Source organism: Pseudophryne corroboree (genome assembly GCF_028390025.1).
Source record: "Pseudophryne corroboree isolate aPseCor3 chromosome 3 unlocalized genomic scaffold, aPseCor3.hap2 SUPER_3_unloc_10, whole genome shotgun sequence".
Classification (NCBI taxonomy): domain Eukaryota; kingdom Metazoa; phylum Chordata; class Amphibia; order Anura; family Myobatrachidae; genus Pseudophryne; species Pseudophryne corroboree.
In genome coordinates this window covers 1532647-1559556 of record NW_026967494.1, presented here as the reverse complement: position 1 = coordinate 1559556, position 26910 = coordinate 1532647, and the positions used below count along the sequence as shown (strand labels likewise).

General features: G+C 45.0%; 1 protein-coding gene and 2 pseudogenes across 1 annotated transcript in view; 2 read left to right on the top strand and 1 right to left on the bottom strand.

The window, feature by feature from the left end:
• The window catches only part of LOC134983212 (zinc finger protein 585A-like), a 176104-nt gene that overhangs the window by 38517 nt on the left and 110677 nt on the right, over nt 1–26910 (top strand). Inside the window, exon 2 of the mRNA XM_063948950.1 lies at nt 8337–9078. Within this exon, the coding sequence (XP_063805020.1) occupies nt 8337–9078 (742 nt within the window). The remainder of the gene's footprint in view (nt 1–8336; nt 9079–26910) is intronic.
• LOC134983239 (5S ribosomal RNA) lies at nt 12538–12657 on the bottom strand (annotated as a pseudogene).
• Nucleotides 15066–15185, top strand: LOC134983238 (5S ribosomal RNA; annotated as a pseudogene).

Genomic DNA, 26910 nt, shown 5'->3' with positions numbered 1-26910 from the left:
GCTCAACTAGGACTCTAAACTTTAGCAAAGCCAACTTTGACATGATGAAGGAAGCGTTAAAGGACATTGAATGGAAAATTCTGTCCTACAGATAAATGGGATGTATTAAAATCACTGCTAATTAATAATACTTGTAAATTTATTCCCACCAGCAGCAAAAAAATGAATAAAAATCCCAAACCAATGTGGTTTAACACAAATATAAAGGAATTAATGGACAAAAAAAGACGAGCATTTAAAAAAATACAAATCTGAGGGGGATGCGGAGTCATTCCAGCACTATAAGGACTCTAACAAAATATGCAAAAAAGGAATAAGAGCGGCTAAGTTAGAAACTGAAAAACTAGTAGCAACGGAAAGCAAAGCGAATCCCCCCAAAAAAATTTAAGTACGCCAACAACAGGAGACAAAAGAAAGAGAGTATAGGCCCTTTAAAGGACAAGAGTTGAGTCTTAATCAAAAATGATAATGACATAGCAATCAAACTAAACAAGTTTTTTTCAATGGTATTTACCAGTGAGGACCAAATGCTGAGTCTAACACAACATCTCAACAAAGATAATGTCCCACTGCTAAATGCTTATTTATGTGAGGAGGTAGTCTGTGAAAAGATAAAGATTAATAAGTCACCGGGTCCCGATGGAATTCACCCGATAATTTTTATGGAGTTGCACGCTGAACTAGCAAGACCTCTATATTTGATCTTCATGGATTTGGTTACATCGGGTATGGTTCCCAAAAACTGGCTTATAGCGGAGGTAGTGCCGATATTCAAAAAGGGGAGCAAAGTTGAACCAGGTAATTATAGACCAGTTAGTCTTACATCTATAGTGGGGAAAGTATTGGAAGGTATTCTAAGGGATGGTATTCAAAAGCTCCTTGAAGCAAATAAGGTCATTAAAAGGAACCAACATGGATTTGTGAAGGACAGATCATGTCAAACCAACTTACTTGGCTTTTATGAAACAGTAAGTGCGAACCTTGATCAGGGTAAGGAGGTGGATGTAATATTTTTAGACTTTGCCAAAGCTTTCGACACTGTACCTCACATGCGTCTTATCTACAAGCTACAAGAAATAGGGATAGGGAGCACAATATGCACTTGGGTCAGTAATTGGTTAGACAATAGGGAGCAGCGCATTGTGGTCAATGGATCATTTTCAAATTGGACTAAAGTACTAAGTGGTGTGCCACAATGGTCTGTACTAGGACCACTTTTATTCAACAATTTCATTAATGACCTAACAGTAGGTCTAGGGAGCATGGTATCAATTTTCGCAGACGATACCAAATTGTGTAAGGTTATAAATACGGAGGGGGATGCTGAGTCTCTTCAGAACGACTTAACTAAACTGGAAACATGGGCAGCAAAATGGAGAATGAGATTCAACACAGACAAGTGTAAGGTAATGCACTGTGGGGGCAAGACCAGAAATTACACCTCTATACTAAATGGGGTAATATTAGGGGATTCTGTACTGGAAAAAGACTTAGGAGATAACAAATTAAGCCGCAGTACCCAAAGTAGGAGTGCAGCAAAGAAGACTAATAAGATTTCTCTTTCGTCCTAGAGCAGTGATGGCTAACCTTGACACTCCAGCTGTTGTTGAACTACACATCCCAGCATGCCGTGCATCAGTTTTAGCATGGCCAAATAGCAAAACTGTAGCAGGGCATGCTGGGATGTGTAGTTCAACAACAACTGGAGTGTCAAGGTTAGCCATCACTGTCCTAGAGGATGCTGGGGTCATCAATAGAACCATGTGGTATAGACGGGATCCGCAGGAGACATGGGCACTTTAAGACTTTAAACAGGGCGTGAACTGGCTCCTCCCTCTATGCCCCTCCTCCAGACCTCAGTTTAGAAATGTGCCCAGGGAGACTGGTCACGTATCTTGGGAGCTCTACAGAGCTCTCTGGTAAAAGACTTATGTTAAGTTTTTTATTTTCAGGAAGGCTGCTGGTAACAGCCTCCCTACTTCGTGGGACTTAGGGGAGAGAAGCATGACCCACTTCTGTGAGTTCCAAGGCTCTGCTTCTGCTGACAGGACGCTCCGCACCTAAAGGGTGTTGATCGCCGGGTAAGCTCAGATGCTCGCTCCCACAGCCTGCCGTCACCCCCTTTCAGAGCCAGAAGACAGGTGAGTAACCGAAGACAAGAAGACTTCAGTTCGGCAGACGGCATTACAGAGGTACCACGCGGCCATGCTCCCACAGACAGCACTACGGGTGCAGGGCGCTGGGGGGGAGAGCCCTGGGCAGCATTATATTATTATCCTCTATAGTGAACACTGGCAATATAGGACATTTATGTCCACAAAATACCCCCGCCAGTATATGTAAAAAAGCGGGAAGAAGCACGCCATTACGGGGGCGGAGCTTTTTCTCAGCTCACTCTCTGCCCGGCGCCATTTCCTCTCCTACGGCTGTAGAGACGCTGGCCCTCCACACCGCTGCATACAAGTATCAGGGTGCTAAAAAAACAGTGGGGGCACACTTATTTGATATATGTTGATATTTATATGCATAGCGCTGCAGTCTGAGGCAGTTTTCTGATGTCTCAGTGCTGTTCAGCAGCGCGGGGCTGTGAGCTGGCATACTCCCACTGTGTCTCTCTGACTGACTTCTATAGGTCTGTCCCCTATAGCTCAGTGTGTTTGGAGGTGTTTTTACATGTGTGGTGAAAAATGTCTGAGGTTGAATGCTCTTCCCAGGAAGAGCCTGTACTGGGAGCACAGATAACATTGGGGGTGGCCCCGTCGACACAGCCGACTCCTGACTGGGCTAATAATGTAATGAATGCTTTAAATGTGAATATGGCTCTTATTAATAAGAGGTTGGATAAGGCTGAGGCTCAGTCCCAAGCTTATAAAAATCGGTGGATTATGTTTTATCTCAGGTACAGGACTCTGCGGGGTCACATAAGCGTTCATTTGACCAGTTAGCTGATACCAATACCGACACGGATACTGACTCCAGTGTCGATTATGCTGATTCCAGATTGGATCCAAAATTAGCTAAGAGCATTCAGTACATGATTGTTGCTGTTAGAGATATTTTACATATAAAAGATGACCCGACTGTTCCTGATACTAGGGTCTGTATGTATAAGGGGAAGAAAATTGAGGTAACGTTTCCCCCTTCTCATGAACTGAACGCTCTTTTTGAGAATATATGGGACACTCCTGACAAGAAATTTCAGATTCCCAAAAGAATTCCAGTGGCATATCCGTTCCCCACTGCTAATCGGGAAAAATGGGAGTCAGTCCCCATGGTCGATAAGGCCCTGTCGTGTTTATCAAAACAGGTGGCTTTACCGTCCTCTGGTACAACGACCCTTAAAGACCCTGCGGATCGTAAGCAGGAAGCTACTCTTAAATCCATCTATGCGACCACGGGTACACAACTCAGGCCGGTCATTGCTTCTGCGTGGGTCAGTAGTGCTATTGAGAAATGGGCAGATTCCTTGTTAACGGATATAGATACCCTAGACAGAAACAGCATAATGCTGACGCTGGGTTACATCAAGGACGCTGGGAGCAAAAGCCAATGCAATGGCGGTAGCTGCTAGGCGAGCATTGTGGATTCACCAGTGGAATGCGGATTCTGATTCCAAAAGAAATATGGAATCTATGCCTTATAAAGGAGGTGCGTTGTTTGGGGACGGCCTTACAGACCTCGTCTCTACAGCTACCGCTGGAAAATCGTCATTTTTACCTTATGTTCCCCCAAAACATAAGAAAACGCATCATTATCAAATGCAGTCCTTTCAGCCCAGTAGATACCGAAGAGGACGAGGCTCTGCCTTCCATGCTGCTAGAGGCAGGGAAAGAGGTAAAAGAAACCCAGGCTTCTCTGCCTCCCAAGAACAGAAGTCCTCCCCGGCTTCTGCCAAGTCCACCGCATGACGCCGGGGCTCCCCTGCTGGAGTCCTCGCCGGTGGGGGCACGTCTCAAGCTCATCAGCCAGGTCTGGGTTCGCTCGGGCCTGGACCCTTGGATTTAAAAAATTGTCACAAGGGTACAAAATAGAGTTTCAAGATGTTCCTCCTCGACGATTTTTCAAATCAGCCGTGCCAGCTTCTTTGCCCAGCAGAGAGGTAGTGTGCGACGCAATACAAACATTGTGTCAGAACCAGGTCATTATCACGATTCCCCCTGCGTAACAGGGAGAAGGCTTTTATTCCAGCCTATTGGTGGTTCCGAAGCCGGATGGCTCGGTCAGACCGATCCTCAACCTAAAAGACCTAAATTTCTTTCTGCAGAAATTCAAATTCAAGATGGAGTCTCTCCGAGCGGTGATATCCAGTCTGGAGGAAGGGGACTTTATGGTCTCCTTGGACATAAAGGATGCCTACCTACATGTTCCCATTTATCCTCCTCATCAGGCCTTCCTGCGCTTTGCGGTTCAGGATTGTCATTACCAATTTCAGACGTTGCCGTTTGGGCTGTCCATGGCTCCGAGGATTTTCACCAAAGTGATGGCGGAGATGATGATTCTTCTTCGCATGCAAGGTGTTATGATTATCTTATACTTGGACGATCTCCTGATAAAAGCCAGATGCAGGGACAAGTTGTTACAGAACATTGCACTGTCCCTGAAGGTGTTGCAACAACATGGCTGGCTCCTCAACCTGCTGAAATCTCAGTTGATCCCTACGACCCGCCTGTCGTTTCTGGGGATGAATCAGGACACAGAACTACAGAGAGTTTTTCTTCCGGAAGAAAAAGCTTGGGAACAAATCTTAAAACCAACCAGAGTTCAATCCATCAATGCACTCGCTTGATGGGAAAGATGGTGGCGGCCTACGAGGTCATTCAGTTTGGCAGATTCCATGCCAGAGTATTCCAGTGGGACCTGTTGGACAAGTGGTCCGGTTCCCACCTACACAAGCAACGGACGATAGTCCTGTCCTCAAAGACAAGGATATCACTGCTGTGGTGGCTGCACAGTTCTCACCTCCTTGAGGGACGCAGGTTCGGTATTCAGGATTGGATTCTAGTGACCACGGATGCAAGTCCCCGGGGTTGGGGTGCAAGGAAGATGGTCAAGTCAGGAGACTTGTCTCCACATAAACGTTCTGGAATTAAGGGCCATTTACAACGGCCTTCTACAAACGGGACGCCTTCTTCAAAGTCGACCCGTCCTCATCCAGTCGGAGAATGTAACAGCAGTAGCTTACATCAACAGCCAGGGTGGAACAAAAAGCAGAGCAGCAATGGCAGAAGCCACAAGGATTCTCCGCTGGGCGGAGAAACATCTAAGGGCTCTGTCAGCTATCTTCATTCCAGGAGTGGACAACTGGGAAGCAGACTTCCTCAGCAGACACGATCTCCATCCAGGAGAGTGGGGACTTCATCCAGAAGTCTTCACAGAAGTGACAAGTCACTGGGGTACTCCCCAAGTAGACATGATGGTGTCTATTCTCAACAAGAAACTCCAAAATTATTGCGCCAGGTCAAGGGACCCTCAAGCCATAGCGGTGGACGCTCTGGTGACACCGTGGGTGTTTCAGTCGGTATGTGTTCCCTCCACTTCCGAGAGTGTTAAAAACTATAAGAAGAAGAAAGGTTCCGACGATCCTCATTGTTCCAGATTGGCCAAGGAGGGCTTGGTATCCCGATCTTCAGGATTTACGCATAGGAAATCCCTGGCTGCTTCCTCTACAAGAGGACCTGTTACAGCAGGGGCCGTGTCAGTATCAAGATTTACTGCGGCTACGTTTGACGTCATGGCGGTTGAACGCCAGATTCTAGCCCAGAAGGGTATTCCCAGTGAAGTCATTCCCACTCTTATTCAGGCTAGAAAGGATGTTACGGCAAAACACTATCACCACATTTGGAGGAAATATATTTCCTGGTGCGAGTCCAAGCATGCTCCTGTGGAAATTTTTTAACTTGGACGTTTTCTCCACTTTTTACAAGCTGGAGTGGATGCGGGCCTTAAATTAGGATCTATTAAAGTACAGATTTCTGCATGGTCAGTTTTCTTTCAGAAACAATTGGCCTCACTTCCTGAGGTGCAAACGTTTGTAAAGGGGGTGTTACACATCCAACCTCCTTTTGTGCCTCCTGTGGCACCTTGGGACCTTAACGTGATGTTATAGTTCCTTCAATCTCACTGGTTTGAACTTTTTTCAAAAGGTGGATTTGAAATTCCTCACTTGGAAAGTGGTCATTTTATTGGCCTTGGCATCTGCACGGCGGGTGTCCGAATTGGCAGCCTAGTCTCACAAGAGCCCTTATTTGATCTTCCATGAAGATAGAGCAGAGTTGAGAACTCGTCAACAGTTTTTGCCGAAGGCGGTTTCTTCTTTTCATATAAACCAACCTAATGTCCGTCTCCCTCGGCACAGTTCCTATAACTGAGGTCTGGTGGAGGGGCATAGAGGGAGGAGCCAGTTCACGCCCTTATTAAAGTCTTAAAGTGCCCATTTCTCCTGTGGATCCTGTCTATACCCCATGGCTCTATTGATGACCCCAGCATCCTCTACGGTACTCAGAGAAAAGGATTTACCGGTAGGTATTAAAATCCTATTATTTATTAGTGCGCAAGCAGGACAGCATTTTCTCTTCTTTGGTGTTTTATTATTACAACCATGTCACCTCTAGTAATCCCACATGAGCGTCCATGTCACCTCTAGTAATCCCACACGAGCGTCCATGTCTCCTCCAGTAATCCCACACGAGCGTCCATGTCTCCTCTAGTAATCCCACATGAGCATCTGTCTCACCTCTACTAATCCCACATGAGCGGCCATGTCACCTCTAGTAATCCCACATGAGCGTCCATGCCACCTGTAGTAATCCCACGAGCATCAGTGTCACCTCTAGTAATCCCACATGAGCGTCCATGTCACCTCTAGTAATCCCACATGAGCATCTGTCTCACCTCTACTAATCCCACATGAGCGTCCATGTCACCTCTAGTAATCCCACATGAGCGTCCATGTCACCTCTAGTAATCCCACATGAGCGTCCATGTCACCTCTAGTAATTCCACATGAGCGTCCATGTCACCTCTAGTAATCCCACATGAGCATCCATGTCACCTCTAGTAATCCCACATGAGCGTCCATGTCACCTCTAGTAATTCCACATGAGCGTCCATGTCACCTCTAGTAATCCCACATGAGCGTCCATGTCACCTCTAGTAATCCCACATGAGCGGCCATGTCACCTCTAGTAATCCCACATGAGCATCTGTCTCACCTCTACTAATCCCACATGAGCGTCCATGTCACCTCTAGTAATCCCACATGAGCGTCCATGTCACCTCTAGTAATCCCACATGAGCGTCCATGTCACCTCTAGTAATTCCACATGAGCGTCCATGTCACCTCTAGTAATCCCACATGAGCATCCATGTCACCTCTAGTAATCCCACATGAGCATCCATGTCACCTCTAGTAATCCAACATGAGCGTCCATGTCACCTCTAGCAATCCCACATGAGCGTCCATGTCACCTCTAGTAATCCCACATGAGCGTCCATGTCTCCTCCAGTAATCCCACACGAGCTTCCATGTCTCCTCCAGTAATCCCACACGAGCGTCCATGTCTCCTCCAGTAATCCCACACGAGCGTCCATGTCTCCTCCAGTAATCCCACATGAGCATCTATCTCACCTCTACTAATCCCACATGAGCGTCCATGTTGCCTCTAGTAATCCCACATGAGCATCCAGGTCACCTCTAGTAATCCCACATGAGCGTCCATGTCACTTCTAGTAATCCCACATGAGCATCAGTTTCACCTCTAGTAATCCCACATGAGCGTCCATGTCACCTCTAGTAATCCCACATGAGCGTCCATGTCGCCTCTAGTAATCCCACATGAGCGTCCATGTCGCCTCTAGTAATCCCACATGAGCGTTCAGTGTTGATCAAGCTCCATTCTAAGCATCCTATCTTTTTTTTTTTTTAATACACATAAAAGCAATGATTACAGGTAAAACATGTCAGTTATAGAATGATATATTGTATCCTGTAACACCCTGGGTCTTGTCTACTCATTATATATATTAATGTATTTTATTTCCAGCAGATGGACACACAAGCAGGAATATCTCAGAAGGACATCTAATGTTATCCCCGGATTGTGACATAAAAGATAATGACAGTATACAGGATTCTCCAGGAGATAATCCCATTACCCCAATTATACATCCAGCTCTATCAGCTGATCCCTCTGATCCTGGGAAATGTTCTCCTGATCACTCTGATATTGGTGCATCTGTTACAGCTCTGAGAGTAGATACAGTGTTTCCATGTTCTATAGATACCAAATGTTTTACACAGAACACAAAGCTTATTACCCATCATCCAGCTAAAGCAGGTGAGAGGCCACTGATATGTTCTGAGTGTGGGAAATGTTTTGCATGCAACTCAAATCTTGCTACACATCAGAGAAGTCACTCAGGTGAGAATCCGTTTTCCTGTTCTGAGTGTGGGAAATGTTTTGCATTCAAATCACATTTTGTTACTCATCAGCATACTCACACAGGTGAGAAGCCGTATTCCTGTTCTGAGTGTGGGAAATGTTTTACACAGAAATCAGCTCTTGTTACACATCAGAGAAGTCACACAGGTGAGAAGCCGTATTTCTGTTCTGAGTGTGGGAAATGTTTCGCAGTTAAATCAGAACTTGTTACACATCAGAGAAGTCACACAGGTGAGAAGCCGTTTTCCTGTTCTGAGTGTGGGAAATGTTTTACACAGAAATCAGCTCTTGTTACACATCAGAGAAGTCACACAGGTGAGAAGCCGTATTCCTGTTCTGAGTGTGGCAAATGTTTTGCACAGAAACCAAATCTTGTTAGACATCAGAGAAGTCACACAGGTGAGAAGCCGTATTTCTGTTCTGAGTGTGGGAAATGTTTTACACAGAAATCAGCTCTTGTTACACATCAGAGAAGTCACACAGGTGAGAAGCCATTTTCCTGTTCTGAGTGTGGTAAATGTTTTGCACAGAAATCACATTTTGTTATTCATCAGCATACTCACACAGGTGAGAAGCCGTTTTCCTGTTCTGAGTGTGGGAAATGTTTTGCATGGAAATCACAACTTGTTACACATCAGCGATTTCACAGGTGAGAAGCCATTTTCATGCTGTGAGAGAAATAAATCCGCTCTTGTTGAACATATTAGACATTACCCAAATACGGAACTATTTACATCTTCTGGAGTATAATTATCACTGTCATGCAATGTTCCTCAAGGGTCAACCTTATCTCCTATGCTTTATGCAATATAAATGCTACCACTGGGTGATATAATCAGACATCATGGCCTGGTCTACCACTGTTATGCTGATTACCTGCTTTTTGCTCCATGTATTGAGAACCGAATACCAATCCTAAATGGTTGTCTAGCTGAGCGCCAGGGGTGGATGATGCCAGTTGGCTGTGACTCAGTCTTTGTGAAACATAATAGAAGCTCACCAGCAAATGACAAGACTACAGCTTTACCAACCATCTGGATTTATGCTTTGGTGTTCAGAATTGAAAATACTGAACATGTGCTGAATCTTTGTGTTGTCCTGGTATGTGGCTGACACAGACATCAGGTATCTGCCACATACAAATCCTCATAATTCCATCTATGGACCATAGCCAGAATCAAGCACTTGATTCCCTCAGAAGTTCATAGACTACTGCAATGCCATCTACCTGGGTCACCCAGCAAAAGAATTACAGAGCTTGCAGCTAGTACAGAATGCAGCAGCCAAGCTGTTACCTAACCAGCCCCTTCCTGCCTCATAACACCCATTCTCTACTCCCTTCACTGGCTGCCTGTAAGATGACAAATCTATTTCATAATTGGCTAACTGACTTTCCCAGCTCAACATTACATGGTCCAAGGTACTAGAAGCAGCTTCTGCCTCCTTACTGCCCTGCTTGCTTGCTTCTACAGATGGACTGTTACCAGCAGTACCAAGAATCTCCTGTCATTCATTTATGGGTTGAATGTTTAGCTTTGTAGCCCTGACCATGGAACTCACTGCCTTGCACAGTCCAAGAGGCCACCACTCTAGAGACCTTCACAAGCAGACTGATGACTGTTACTCACGCTTTTCATTAATGTACCTCTATTTCTCATACGTCCTAGAGGATGCTGGGGATTCCAAAAGGACCATGGGGTATAGACTCATCCGCAGGAGCTTGGGCACACTTTAAAGACTTAAACTGGGTGTGAACTGGCTCCTCTCTCTATGCCCCTCCTCCAGACCTCAGTTAGACTTTGTGCCCAGGAGTGATGGGTCACACACTAGGGGAGCTCTACTGAGTTTCTCTGAAAGACTTTATGTTAGGTTTTTTATTTTCAGGGAGACCTGCTGGCTACAGGCTCCCTGCAGCGTGGGAGTGAGGGGGGAGAAGCAGGACCTACTTCTGTGAGTTTCAAGGCTCTGCTTCTCGGCTACTGCACACCATTAGCTCCAGAGGGTTCGATCACTTGGTGCGCCTAGCTGCTTGTTCCCGGAGCCACGCCGTCATTCCCCTCACAGAAGAAAGAAGTCGGGTGAGTATTGGAAGAAAAGAAGACTTCAGACGGCAGAAGACTTCAGTAACGGAGGTACAGTGGTAGTGCTGCTCTTCATGCTCCCACACACCAACGGCACTCACAGGGTGCAGGGCGCTGGTGGGGTGGGGGGGTGGGGGGGAGCGCACTGGGCGCATGTTACTGGTCTGCTTAATGTGAACAACTGGCAAAAAAAAAAAAGCATTTAGGTGCCGAGGCACCGTGGTTCATCCCCCGCCAGTATACTTTAATTATTTCCCTGCCACCGCTTATACGGGTGCAGGGCACGCGGGGGGGAGCGCCCTGGGCAGCGAGTCAGTTTTAACAGTTCTTACTCGCGCTGCCGGGGGCTCCGTATACAGACCCCCGCAGGCGCGTTATGCCGTGGTCCCCGTCGGGCGCCATGGGTACAGGGCGCCGGGAGGTGGTGGCGCCCGGGGCAGCATAGATAGTTAGAGCTCCCGGGCGCCGCACACGGGGACCCACCATGAGAGCGGCGGGTGCGCGATGCGCCCGGAACTCCCGCTTCCCGAACGTTGTCTGGGGTGCAGGGCGCACAGGGGGGCGCCCTGAGCAGCATGGTGCTGAGTGTATATATATATACCCTATATTTAGTACTCGGCCTATTTGGTTTTCAGATCCAGGGGGGCTATAGCGCGCCGAGAGGGGCGGAGCTTAGCCTCACACACTGAGTCAGCGCCATTTTTCCCTGCTGGCCCCGCCAAGAACAAACAGTGGGGAACGCAATGTTTGGACTGTGTTGCCCTCCCAGAGGTGTTATCTCCCTGTGTATAGGGTCCCCCGGCTCAATATAGGGATATATATATATATGATAGGGGGGGTGGGGGTTTAGCGACCAATGGTGTCTAAAATAATTTACAATTTCAGTTGAATAAATACGGTACAATTTATTATGTAAAACAATTTTTAAAAAGACAGAAACTTTTTCTAAAAAATGGGATAAAAACTATACATATAAATAGAATACCAGTTAAAAATGAATAAATAGTAAAAAGATTCCTTAACTTGGTATGTAGGTCACTGCCAGGTAGCCCAACGCGTTTCGTCCTTAAGACTTCATCAAGGGGTGTTGGCAGACTGGGAACAGACCTCTATTTATACCAGTATTAGTCTGGTATCAATTATGACATCATTTCCTGTTGATGTCACATGGTCTTTTTTAACAGACTAAGAGCAAAGTATTTTACATAAGAGAGTTATATAGTAATAAAGTTTATAGGTCCTATACATAAGTTAGTTCATTTTCTAGTTGAATTGGGGTTTAGAAATGCTTTTAAAGTCTCTCAGAAGTTGCGCCGGTGTTTTCCGCCCCACTTCCGGTTTTTCGGCGTCGCGTCACTTCCGCCCCACTTCCGGTAGTCGGACTGCGCATGCGCCCGCGACCTTCAGTTCTTCTAATAGCAAGGGAGCTAGGTGTAAGGCGCTTTGTTTTCATAGCGGCGGCCATCTTTGTAGAGATTTATTGTTCATTTTCTCTATGCGGTGGCCATCTTATTGTAGAACAGCAGGATTGACATTTATGGTATTTCTTGCATAGAAATGAAATAGAAAAAGGGGAGATTAATAATGACAAATGTGCAGCGTTTCTTCTTTGAAATTAAACGACAACATGTGACCAAGATATGGGATCCATATATTTATATTAGATACATAAATAAATAAATAAATATATATAAAAAGATGAATAAATATAAATAAATAATGATAGTTGATTAATTGCTGCATGTTATAGTGCAGAGTATGGCAGTGCAATCAATGTTTATTGCATATTGCATATTTTAAATAGGAGCGTTAATAAAGTAAATAAATAAATATATAAATAGTGCAGCCATTAAATAGCATAGTGCTAAAGTGCTTATTGCAAATTAACAGGAGGGCAGTGAGGGACGGGGTGGTGTTAGAGTGCCTCGTGGAGAGTGATAAAGTAGTATATCTGTTAGCTGAATGGTCAAGGTAACCGGAATTGACATGCTCATGTAGGCTATATTTACTTAGTTTGGTTACAGTACCTGATCTTCCCAGGTGGTCTCCCTGTTCTGGTACTGATCAGGCCCAACACTGCTTCGCTTCCAAGATCGGACGGGATTGGGCATGTCCAGTGTGGTTTGACTGTACGATTCACTTACCATACATGTGTCTCCGTTATTTATGATACAGCTATACACGTTGGTAAAGGACTGTGGTGGTGTGGGGTGGGCTGGGTTGGGGTTGGGTGGGGTGAGTGGGGGTTAGGTGGGGGGGGGGGTTGGGTGTGGGGGTAAGGAAGGGGGGGGGGTGATTAATGGCTACTGCAAAATGTAGATCCGACCGTATAGTCCTGATGCCAGGAGTGAGAGTCACAGGAACAGCGCGATTTCATAGTAATCGTTGAATCCCTTTGGATGGAGTGTTTGTAGTTGGAAGATCCAGTACATTTCTCTTCGTGATAGTCTGTTGGCCAGGTCGCCCCCTCTTTCACCCAGTTTCACAAGTTCAATAGCTTTGAAAGTCAATGCTTCTGGGTTCGAGTTATGTGTTGAGTTAAAGTGTCTGGATACGGCGTGTGTTTCTATTTTATTCCTTATATTGCGGACATGTTCTTGGATTCTCAATTTAAGAGGTCTTTTGGTCTTTCCCACATATTGCTTGCCGCACCCACATTCTAACAGGTAGGTCACTGATTGGGTATTACAATTTATGAAGTCTTTAATTTTGTGAATTTCCCTTTTTTCCGTGTCTGTGAAGGTCTTCCTTACTGGGTGTAGGTACCTGCAGATATTACATCGACCGCACTTGTAGGAGCCAGTGCATTTTGGCATTCTTGGAACCACTTTAGTATCATTCCGCAACATACTGGGGGCTAGTGTATCTTTGAGGTTTTTTGATTTTCTGAAGATAATCTCGGGGCGAGGAGGTAGAATTTCTTTAAGTATTGGGTCCATTAGTAGGACTCCCCAATGGTTCTTGAGTGAGTCCCTGATGTTTTTTTCGTGACGGTTATATGTAGTAATAAAAGAGATGGAGTCCTTTTTTGTTTCTTTGGTCTTATATTCAAGTAATGTAGATCTTTCCAAGGCTTTTGCTTTTGTGGCAGCTTCTTCCAGAATATTCGTAGGGTACTCCTTATCTTTAAATCTGTGTTTGTATTTCTCAATTTGGGCTTCACATTCTTCTTGATTGGTACAATTTCTCTTTATTCTATTAAATTGAGAGAAGGGGATATTATTTTTCCATTTCTTTAAGTGGTTACTTCTGTAATGCAGGTAGCTATTCGTATCCACTTGTTTAATGAAGTTTTTTGTCTCAATTTTATTGTCCTTTGCTATTAGAACCAGATCAAGAAATTCAATAGACTCTTGGTTGATCTTGGATGTAAAGATGAGGTTCATATCATTTTCACTTAGATATTTAAGGAATTCATAAAAACTTTCTTCTGTTCCATCCCAGATGATTAAAATGTCATCTATGTAGCGACGATAAAAGGTTAAATGTTCCTTAAAATCATGTTTGCCATATATAAAATTCTTCTCCCAACTGCCCATAAAAAGATTTGCGAAACTTGGTGCAAAAATTGTACCCATCGCGGTCCCACAGCGTTGTAAATAAAAGTCATCTAAAAATTTAAAATAATTGTGTTGAAGGATAAAAAGCATAACATCACAGATAAAATCTTTATGAATCGTTGTTAATGCCGTATCATTTTCCAAAAACTCTCTGCATGCGTTTACACCTTTTTGATGATCTATACAGGTATATAACGATTGTACATCTATTGTTACCCACTTAAAGGTGTCTTTCCACACAAAGTCTTTTAGGGAGTTCAGTACGGAGGTTGTGTCTTTTAAAAATGATGGTAAGTCTTTTACGTATGGTTTTAAAAAGACATCTACGTATTCTGACAGGTTTGATGTAAGAGAATCGATACCCGCCACTATTGGTCTTCCGGGCGGGTTTTCCAAATTTTTGTGAATTTTAGGCAGGAAATAGAAAATAGGGGTAATGGGATCTGATTTGAACAAGAATTGGAATTCTCCCTTTGTGAGAATGTTTGTATGAAGACCACGTACTAGTAGTGTTCTTAGTTCTTCAATGAAAACGTCTTTAGGGTCGTTGGACAATTTTATATAGGATGCATTGTCCCCCAATAGTCTCTCTGCTTCTGTGATATATTTATCACGGTCCATTATGACCAGACCCCCCCCTTTATCAGCTTGTTTTAAAACGATTTCCTGGTTTTTCTGTAGCTTTTTTAAAGCTTCTTGTTCTCGATTCGTGATGTTCTTTTCCTTTATTTTCACAAGATCGGTGTCGCATAGGTCCTTCTTTACCATCTCATAAAAAATATCAATATTACTCCCTTTTGATTCTAATGGATAAAATTTAGAATTTGGTTTCAGACCCGACACACCCAACCCCCCCCCCCCCCCCCACCTAACCCCCACTCACCCCACCCAACCCCAACCCAGCCCACCCCACACCACCACAGTCCTTTACCAACGTGTATAGCTGTATCATAAATAACGGAGACACATGTATGGTAAGTGAATCGTACAGTCAAACCACACTGGACATGCCCAATCCCGTCCGATCTTGGAAGCGAAGCAGTGTTGGGCCTGATCAGTACCAGAACAGGGAGACCACCTGGGAAGATCAGGTACTGTAACCAAACTAAGTAAATATAGCCTACATGAGCATGTCAATTCCGGTTACCTTGACCATTCAGCTAACAGATATACTACTTTATCACTCTCCACGAGGCACTCTAACACCACCCCGTCCCTCACTGCCCTCCTGTTAATTTGCAATAAGCACTTTAGCACTATGCTATTTAATGGCTGCACTATTTATATATTTATTTATTTACTTTATTAACGCTCCTATTTAAAATATGCAATATGCAATAAACATTGATTGCACTGCCATACTCTGCACTATAACATGCAGCAATTAATCAACTATCATTATTTATTTATATTTATTCATCTTTTTATATATATTTATTTATTTATTTATGTATCTAATATAAATATATGGATCCCATATCTTGGTCACATGTTGTCGTTTAATTTCAAAGAAGAAACGCTGCACATTTGTCATTATTAATCTCCCCTTTTTCTATTTCATTTCTATGCAAGAAATACCATAAATGTCAATCCTGCTGTTCTACAATAAGATGGCCACCGCATAGAGAAAATGAACAATAAATCTCTACAAAGATGGCCGCCGCTATGAAAACAAAGCGCCTTACACCTAGCTCCCTTGCTATTAGAAGAACTGAAGGTCGCGGGCGCATGCGCAGTCCGACTACCGGAAGTGGGGCGGAAGTGACGCGACGCCGAAAAACCGGAAGTGGGGCGGAAAACACCGGCGCAACTTCTGAGAGACTTTAAAAGCATTTCTAAACCCCAATTCAACTAGAAAATGAACTAACTTATGTATAGGACCTATAAACTTTATTACTATATAACTCTCTTATGTAAAATACTTTGCTCTTAGTCTGTTAAAAAAGACCATGTGACATCAACAGGAAATGATGTCATAATTGATACCAGACTAATACTGGTATAAATAGAGGTCTGTTCCCAGTCTGCCAACACCCCTTGATGAAGTCTTAAGGACGAAACGCGTTGGGCTACCTGGCAGTGACCTACATACCAAGTTAAGGAATCTTTTTACTATTTATTCATTTTTAACTGGTATTCTATTTATATGTATAGTTTTTATCCCATTTTTTAGAAAAAGTTTCTGTCTTTTTAAAAATTGTTTTACATAATAAATTGTACCGTATTTATTCAACTGAAATTGTAAATTATTTTAGACACCATTGGTCGCTAAACCCCCACCCCCCCTATCTTAAATTCTCTCATACAGGGAACCGCCATCCCTGTTAGGGGTAAGCAGACGCCCTTTTAAATTTTTAGGGAGTGTCAGAGTCGTACTACTTATATCTATATTCAAGTTTAACGTTGATGAACACAAGTGGCGCAATAATTTCTTCTATATATATATATATATATATATATATATATATATATAGCAAAAAAAGGGGAATTCTCATGGGAGCTTAACCACCTCAGAAATCACATAAAAATGTATTTATTTTATAAAATGTAACAGTAAATTCTGCAATGTTACATATAAAACATCAGTAAAACAAATAGGTAATCTTATACCATAGGTGAACAATACAGATTGAAAATCATCTGACGAATTCCGTTTGGAGATATCGACACTTAAACCGAATATCAATTCTTCCACCAAAGTGTTCAGTAGTATGTTCGAATTCACAAATATGTGAATGCCCAACGCGTTTCGTCCATACAGGACTTCATCAGGGGTCGTGATATTGCAATATTCGTGTATATCATATACAGTTCACCAATAAAGATACATAAAGAATAAAATTGCTGTGACAATGACCTTTTAGGTATAGAAAGGCAACTCCAATACTGAATGGGAACAATTTAATAGACTTAGAATAAGTCAAAAATCCCTAGTAATCTCTCAGCTGTGAAAGGAAGCCTGAGAGATTACTAGGGATTTTTGACTTATTCTAAGTCTATTAAATTGTTCCCATTCAGTATTGGAGTTGCCTTTCTATACCTAAAAGGTCATTGTCACAGCAATTTTATTCTTTATGTATCTTTATTGGTGAACTGTATATGATATACACAAATATTGCAATATCACGACCCCTGATGAAGTCCTGTATGGACGAAACGCGTTGGGAATTCACATATTTGTGAATTCGAACATACTACTGAACGCTTTGGTGGAAGAATTGATATTCGGTTTAAGTGTCGATATCTCCAAACGGAATTCGTCAGATGATTTTCAATCTGTATTGTTCACCTATGGTATAAGATTACCTATTTGTTTTACTGATGTTTTATATGTAACATTTCAGAATTTACTGTTACATTTTATAAAATAAATACATTTTTATGTGATTTCTGAGGTGGTTAAGCTCCCATGAGAATTCCCCTTTTTTTGCTATTTCCTATGCAGTGCCTTGTCTGACAGAAGGCATTTCTCATTGGTACGAGCTATACTGTAGTTCAGCGCAAAAAAAAAGGGTACTTTATCTTCTTGTTTATATATATATATATATATATATATATATATATAATTATTTTTTTTGTCGAGCGGGCTTAAGTGCTCCGGGAAGGGGCGGAGCTTAGACCTCACAGAGGGGGGACTTGCTGTATACTAAGAAGGAAGGGGGGCATAGAGTGTTTTAATGCTGTATGGGTGTCATACAGCATTAGGATTGATAATGGACGCAGAATCCTTGTTGTAATACATAAATACACTGTTTCCCTGTTTTATTTACCCACTATTGGTTAGTCGACGTGTGTCGACAGGTGTGAGGGCGTTGTCAAAGGCGCCTGTGGGGATAACTGTCGGTTTCGCCGACGCTTGCCGGTACTTGATTCAAACAACTAAGTATTGACAGGTTACTTTTGTGTGCTTAAAAAAACAAGTAAACACACTAGGGGAGACACGGCGGTCGGTCGATGCCCTATCGGCATCAACGGTAATGCCTGGCTAAAAGAATTAACAAGCTGTTATTGCCTGGTGCCTGTATTGGTATTTATATATTTTGTTTATATATAAGTAGGGGGAGTGTTATTACAATTGTAGAGGTATGCTTCCCTCAGTCCCCTTGGGGTTTCCAAGATTGTGATTATTCTGCCGCTTACTATTCCGGGCTGTCGACATTTCCTCAGTTTCTGTCGGCTGTAAAGTTCCTGGTAGATCCACATCGGGGGCATGTCAGTACATGGTCATACACATTACTGTCACTAGGGACCTGACGGGTCTGGACAATCCACTTGCGTATAGGTTATGTCTATATGTATTTATGTGTAGATATGACTTTATATATGCATGATTACGATATATGTGTTATATTGTGTATTACATGATGTATATACATGAATGCTGAAATAATGGTGTTCTTCTCATGGGCTGGTCGCTCTGTTGATTAAGCTCTAGATTGGCCGGGACGAGTTGGTTTCGATGCTCTCAAGGAGTCCGAAAATTAATCTCTTCACAACGCGGAGAGAAATCTATGACAGTCAACTCCTGGACGACGCAGAGCCCGGTCGCAAAGGATCATACACAGGCAGCTAAGTGAAATTTTATTTCTATACTTTGACCTTATTTGCAATGTATGCACTTGAGGGAGTGTGGTAGTTGGGTAAGCATCCGATAGAATTATCCTGCCCAGAGTGGGTAGGGCTTGCCTATGTGTATTTTTCCTTATAACATTACAGCAGGCTGCCAAGTGACAGCAGGAGGTGTGACCAGAAAAATGCGGAGGAGGTCTCCGGGAGATGCTGGTGGGAGGTATACAGCTGTTTGGTGTGGCCTCTCTTCAGTTAATCTCGGCGGTATCCGCTGATAAGGCTGAATTTGTGAGTTAACTTCCTTCACAACGGTGGATGACGCATTCTTTTGTGGGATGCAGTCGTTTAACCGGTTCGAGACCGTTCTTTTTCCTTTTCTGTGTAGACAGTGGAAGGTGAAAAGGTAAGTGTTCTGCAACCTGGTTAGGTTCGCAGAAGTGGACGTAGTTTCTGTTTCCACTACATACACCACTTGTCGCTGAGTCTATCTGGCTGGTCCCCACTTCGGTGACCACTTGTCCACTAATTTTCAGTTAGTCTAGGAATAGACTACGACATGTGAGTTATTTATAGAAGCCAAAGGGGAACATTCTGAGTTACGGTTGTTTCCCCTTACTGTTTTTTCTAATAGATTTTGCCTCTCCCCTATGGAAGGGGAGGTAACACGCGACGCCTTACAGAAGTGCGTCGCGTTTAGGACATTGTCTGGTTGTCCCTGTAAAAAGGTGCATATCCTTGTTTATCTCTGACGGTTCTTCGGCGCAGAAATGGGCCTGTTGTTCCCAACGACGCAGATGTCAGAAGTGGTTTTCAGAGTGGATACTGACCGGTTAAGGTTTGGTGTTTTCCTGTGGAAAGAGGTCTGAGGGTCCAGAGTTGGATCGACTTTGAGGTGACACCTCATCAATAGGTTCCATTAAGAAGACAGATGGATGCGGCATGAGAGGTTTTTTTTCGGAGAGCAGGTCTAATACCAGAGTGATTTTCATGGGACCAGTTGGAAATGTGGTCCGGGTCTCACCTGCGCATCCACCGGAATATAATCAAAACGGCCAGGACATCGCTCCTGTGGTGTCTGCTCGATTTTTTTCCTTCTAGAGGGATAAAGGTTTAGATCTTGGTGTCCGTGCATATAGATCTCCGAAGCTGGGGAGCAGTCCTTTGCAAGGGACGTATTTCCAGAGGATGAGGTCAGGTTGGGAAACTTGTCTGCTGTAAGTTTTGGAATTAAGAGCTATTTTAGACGAACGTGTTCTTCATGCTCTGACGTGTTAATTCTGCCAGAAGCCTTGTCAGAAATGGCGTAAGTAAGCCGCTAGGGCGGAACAAAAAAAAAACACGAAAATGGCAGAAGGTGCGCTGTTTGCAGTTGAGGGGGAAGTCTGGTAAACGCTATGTTAGCAGTCTTCATTCCGGAGGTAAACGACGGAGACATAGATTTCCTTTGCGACATGATATTCAGCCGGGAAAAATACTGTCATTATTGAGAAGCTTTCCCAGACGTGCCAAGTCTTTGTGGAGTGTCGCAATTGGACATGTTGGCGTTTCGCCTCAACGTGAGACCTCGAGGAGAGGGTTCCAGGTTAAGAGACACTCAGGATATAGCAGCGGACATTCTTGTGACACTGTTTTTAGTCGGTCGAGGTGGCCTCTCCGCTTTCACTTTTCTGGCAGTGGTAAGCGTAAGATGATCGATGATCCTCTGAACTCCGGTCTAACCAGAGAGGGTTGGCTATCCAGTTTTCATGGTTTACTCATAGAAAATTACTGCCCTCTTCCTTTACGTGACGTAATGTTACAACAGGATCAGGGCGTGTATCAGGACTTACCGCGGCTGCGTCTAATGGTGGGGCGGTTGAAGGTCGTATCCTAAGCTGAATGGGTGTTCCCAGTGAAGTCGTTTCTTCAATTCTTCTGGCTTGGAAAGAACTCACGGCACAGCGTTACAACCGTTGTTGGAGTAATTATGTGTCTCGGTGTGTATCCAGGAAGGCTCCTATGGAGGACTTTCAGCTAGGTCCTGCTTATCCATACGTTACAAGCCGATGTGAAGGCAAGACTATATTAAGTTTCTTTGCGGAAATTCTCGTTTGGAAAGTGGTCAGGTTTTTTACTTCGACGTCCGCAAGGCGGGTGTCGGAAGTGGTGGTCTTGTCCCACAAGAGCCTTGTTTGATCTTTCAGGTGGCTAGAGAGGAATTGAGTACTCGGTTGATAGTTCTACCAAGAGGGGTTTCGCAGAAATCAGGCTTTTGTTGATGCAGGGGGTTACTTAGGCATTAGCTAGTTCAAACCCCCTTGCTCTAGCCAGGGTTTTGAGTATGCAAGTCATCTATTTGGCTTAGTTTGGAGTAACAGAGACCCTGTTTATGTGGTATGTTCCCAGCTTACTTTGGGAGACTGCGTTATGCAGTTTGTTACATGCTGAATGTCACGTCTGAGGATTCTTGTGGATCCGGATTTGGGGAAGGTGATTCTGGTGCACTTGGATCTCTGAATAACAAACGAGCGGGACGGATGAAGGTCTTGTGCATTTATTACTTGGAATAGTTTAACAGAGTTCTCCAAAGGCAGGTGAATAGAGATACTACTGCAGGTTAGCGGGTGGCTGAGGATACCGGAACCGTGACCCAGTACTACAAGGAGAAATTCCGAAGGCTGGTTACTGCGGTGTCCAGAACAGGTAGCTGGGAAGGACACGGGAACAGAGTCGGCAGTCTGCGTGAGGCTAAATCAGGAGGCTTGGGTAATTTGCTGTAACAGGAACCTGACACTGGAGTTGCTGCAGGAGCACAGAGAACTAGCTTCACAGATACTGTGAAAGACGTTGCACTGGCAATTTCCCTCCTCCAGGCCTTCCTGTCTTATAGCAGCTGCTGGAGCTAATTGCCCACAGGGAAGTGATAAATTGGTGAAGTGTGGGCAAGACAGGCTTTTTGCCCACATCCAAGATGGCCACCGGGAACACAGCCCGGCCTGAACACAGAAGCCCTGCTCCACAGCAGCACTGCTAACATGCTGCCAGTCTGCTGAGCTGCCAAACAGTGCCCCTGCCTGTCCTCCCAGCACACCCTGCCCGACGCCAGCAGCCCGCACCTCCGCCAGCTGGTCCTCTCCAAAGGGACCGGACAGGTAAGAGCCGGCTCCTCTGCACAGTCTCCCGCCGGACCGTGACATTACCCCCCCTCTTTAGAGTGGCCCCTGGACACAATTTCGGCTTCTCTGGATGTTCAGAATGAAATTTGCGAACTAATGCTGGGGAATGAACATCTGTTGCGTACTCCCAGGACCGTTCCTCCGGACCATATCCTTTCCAGTCCAATAGGTACTGTAACCGGCCATAACGAATTCGGGAGTCAAGTACCTTTTTAACCTCAAACTCTATTCCACTCTGGGTGAGTACTTTGGGTGGTTGTGGTAACAGTCTCCGAAATCGGTTCAAAATCAAAGGTTTAAGCAAGGAAACATGAAAAGAAGAGGGAATTTTGAGGTAAGGGGGTAGTTTGAGTTTATAAGCCACTGGATTAATTATTCCCACAATTGGAAAAGGACCTATAAAGCGGGGGGCAAACTTCATTGAAGGTACTCGTAAGCGTAAGTTCCTTGTAGAAAGCCACACTTGGTCTCCTACCTTGAGACTAGGAATTGTTCTTCGTTTTCTATCAGCCCATTTCTTGTAACGAAGAGAAGCCTTTTGAAGATTGGTATGAACCTGATTCCAGATGTTCAAAAAACGCTTAAGGGAAGTTTCCACTGCTGGTAAATCGAGTGCCGGTAGACTTTGAAATGCTGGAACTTTAGGATGGGCTCCGTAAACAATGAGGAAAGGTGTAAGCCCAGTAGAAGAATGGTAAGTATTGTTGTGAGCGAACTCAGCCCAGGGTAAATGTTCTACCCAATCATCCTGAGAAGAGGAAAGGTGAATGCGTAGAAAGGTCTCCAAGTCTTGATTAACTCGTTCCGTGGAACCGTTGGACTGTGGATGATAGGCTGTGGAATACTGCAATTTGATTTGTAAGGCTGTGCAAAGGGATTTCCAGAACTTTGCTACAAATTGCACCCCTCGATCAGACACTATTTCGGTGGGAAGGCCGTGAAGCCTGAAAATCTCAGAAATGAAATGATGGGCCAATTCGGATGCTGTTGGTAATTTCTTCAATGGTACAAAGTGGGCCATTTTGGAGAATCGGTCTATCACCACCCAGATTGTAGTGTAGCCTCTAGAAGATGGTAAATCTGTTATGAAGTCCATTGATAAATGGGACCACGGTTGAAAGGGTACAGGAAGAGGCAGTAACTTCCCAGCTGGAGGTTGCCGAGAGACTTTGTGTTGGGCACACTTAACGCAGGAGGAAATGAAGGCTGTCACATCTGCTTTCAGCGTAGGCCACCAATAGGATCTTTGCAGAAATTCCATTGTCTTGTGAACACCTGGATGACCTGAAAATCGGGAAGTGTGAGCCCAAGATATGAGTTTCTTCCGTAGTTGGGGAGTGACAAAAGTTTTCCCTGCAGGAGGTTGTAGACGAGTGGAGGCAAAAACTTTTGCATCTAGGACGGGGTGTGTTTGAGGAGGTTCTTCAGATTCAATGGCGGTAGTGGACCGTGACAGAGCATCTGCTTTTATATTCTGTGAACCGGGCCGATAAGTCAGGATGAACGAAAAGCGGGAGAAGAACATGGTCCAACGAGCAAGACGCGGACTCAGACATTGTAGATCTTTCAGGAAGGTTAAGTTCCGATGATCTGTATAAATGGTAATAGGGAAGTTAGCCCCTTCCAGGAGGTATCGCCATTCCTCTAGGGCTAGCTTGACTGCCAACAACTCCTGCTCCCCGATAGTGTAGTTCTTCTCGGCGGGGAGAAACTTCTTCGAGAAGTAACCACAAGGATGGAACTTATGATCTTCGTACCTTTGAGAGAGTACTGCTCCTACCGCTTCTGAGGAGGCGTCCACTTCGAGAAAAAAGGGTTTATTTATATCTGGTTGCCTTAGTACTGGTGCTGATATGAATGCTTGTTTAAGCAAATGGAAAGCGGACTCTGCCTCTGGGGACCAGTGAGACGGATCTGCTCCTTTCCGAGTAAGAGCAGTGATGGGGGCTACCAAGGCGGAGAATCCTCTAATAAATTTCCGATAGTAGTTAGAGAACCCTAGGAAACGCTGCACCGCTTTAAGAGAGGAGGGTCTTGACCAGTTCAATATGGCTTGCACTTTCTCCGGATCCATCTGTAATCCGGAGCCTGAAATTATATACCCTAGAAAGGGAACTGAAACCTGCTCGAAGATGCATTTCTCTAGCTTGCAATACAGATGATTCTCCCGTAGTCTACGTAGAACCTCTAGGACGTGTCGTCGATGTGTGCCAAGGTCTGGGGAAAAGATTAAGATGTCGTCCAGATAGACCACGACAGATTGATATAGAAGGTCTCGGAAAATTTCATTGACGAAATTTTGGAATACGGCAGGGGCGTTACTCAGACCAAATGGCATGACGAGATATTCAAAATGACCATCCCTGGTATTAAACGCGGTTTTCCATTCGTCGCCTGCTCGTATCCTGATCAGATTGTAGGCTCCTCTTAGGTCTAGTTTGGAGAAGATGGACGCTCCCTTGACTCGATCAAATAATTCAGAAATGAGGGGTAGAGGGTAACGATTTTTTACTGTGATGTTATTCAGGCCTCTGTAATCTATACACGGTCTTAACCCCCCATCTTTTTTCTGGACGAAGAAGAAGCCAGCTCCGGCTGGTGAGGTAGATGGCCGAATGAACCCCTTGGCCAAGTTCTCTCGGATATACTCGGACATAGCCTTGGTTTCTGGAATTGATAAAGGGTAGGTCCGACCTCTGGGTGGATCTTTCCCTGGTTCGAGGTCTATAGGACAGTCCCATTTCCTATGGGGTGGCAAGGTATCAGCTCCCTGTTTACTGAAAACGTCGGAGAAGGAAGCGTACTGAGACGGAATCTGCGGGGGTGATGTGACAAGAGTTTTATTGAGTGGTTTGATACACGGCAAACAAGAGGTCAAACAAGTCTTTCCCCAGGATAAGATTTGCATGGAGTGCCAATCGATATGCGGGTTATGCCTACTAAACCAAGGGTAACCCAGCACAATTTCATGTGAAGCCTTGGGTATAACTAAAAGTTCCAATTGCTCTTTATGAAGAGCACCGATACTAACTGAAATAGGAAGAGTCCGTTGAGAAATTACTCCACCAGGAATACGGCTTCCATCAACCGCAGATAACGAAATGGAACGGGACAAATCTCGCACAGGAATCTGAAGCTGCTGAACCAGATGGGCTGTGATGAAATTCTCTGCTGCTCCTGTATCTAAAAGAGAGAGAATGGACTTAGTACCTTGCGAGAGTTCAACAGTGACTGGTAGAGTAGGTTCAGAGGATTTTGGAGACCGAGACAAGACTCCTAACCTGGTGTCTCCTAGCCCAGTTAGGAGTGGGAGTTTCCCGGACGCTGCAGGCATGATGCCACCATGTGTCCCGGTGCTCCACAGTAAAGACACAAATTTTCTCGCCGCCGCTTCTGGCGCTCCTCAGGAGTAAGTCGGGCCCGATTCAGCTGCATGGGTTCGTCAGGAGAATCTACTGCTAGCGGAGTAGGTGCCAGAGGTACAGGGCGGAAACGATAGCGATCGCCCTTGCTTTTTTCGGCCTGCCTCTCCCGGAATCGTAGATCGACTTTGTTACATAATGAAATTAGGTCGTCCAGTTTTGGTGGTAAGTCTCGAGTTGTTAGATCATCCTTCAAACGGTCAGAAAGGCCACTCCAAAACGCTGCAACCAAAGCTTCCTCATTCCATTGCAGTTCAGAGGCGTAGGTTTGAAACTGAATGATATACTGACCGACTGGCCTATTCCCTTGGCGTAGACGCATAATCTCAATGGATGCCGATGTCGAGCGTCCCGGTTCATCAAAGATCTTCCTAAAAGTGGCTAGGAATTTTGGATAGTCACTCAGCAGAGCATCATCTCTTTCCCAGAGCGGTGAGACCCATTCCAGGGCTGCCCCTGAGAGTAAGGAGACTATGTACGCCACTTTCGCCTTTTGCGTTGGGAAATTGGCTGACTGCAACGTAAAGTGCACATCGCACTGATTAAGGAATCCACGACAGAGTTTAGAGTTCCCGTCGAACTTGCTGGGGGTTGGCAAACGGAGAGAGGACGGTGATGACCCCAATGACGCCGGAACGGCCTGAGAAACTTGTGAGTCCAGTCGACGGACAGGAGTAGTATTCGCTAGAGAGGCTTGGATGGAATCCTGCCGAGTGGATATCTCCTGGAGGCACTGCGCCAAATGTCGCTGTGAATTTTCCAATCCCTCCAGACGCCTCGCTATGCTGTGTAGGAGATCCGAGCCAGAATCCTGTCCAGTTCCTGGATCCATATGGCCAGTGCAAACTGTCACGTCTGAGGATTCTTGTGGATCCGGATTTGGGGAAGGTGATTCTGGTGCACTTGGATCTCTGAATAACAAACGAGCGGGACGGATGAAGGTCTTGTGCATTTATTACTTGGAATAGTTTAACAGAGTTCTCCAAAGGCAGGTGAATAGAGATACTACTGCAGGTTAGCGGGTGGCTGAGGATACCGGAACCGTGACCCAGTACTACAAGGAGAAATTCCGAAGGCTGGTTACTGCGGTGTCCAGAACAGGTAGCTGGGAAGGACACGGGAACAGAGTCGGCAGTCTGCGTGAGGCTAAATCAGGAGGCTTGGGTAATTTGCTGTGACAGGAACCTGACACTGGAGTTGCTGCAGGAGCACAGAGAACTAGCTTCACAGATACTGTGAAAGACGTTGCACTGGCAATTTCCCTCCTCCAGGCCTTCCTGTCTTATAGCAGCTGCTGGAGCTAATTGCCCACAGGGAAGTGATAAATTGGTGAAGTGTGGGCAAGACAGGCTTTTTGCCCACATCCAAGATGGCCACCGGGAACACAGCCCGGCCTGAACACAGAAGCCCTGCTCCACAGCAGCACTGCTAACATGCTGCCAGTCTGCTGAGCTGCCAAACAGTGCCCCTGCCTGTCCTCCCAGCACACCCTGCCCGACGCCAGCAGCCCGCACCTCCGCCAGCTGGTCCTCTCCAAAGGGACCGGACAGGTAAGAGCCGGCTCCTCTGCACAGTCTCCCGCCGGACCGTGACACTGAATCTGTGATGCGGTCTGGCATGTTTGTTCTACGGCTGCTTTGCCGTCACCGAAGTCGGTGAAGGTTCTTTCTTTTGGGAAGACG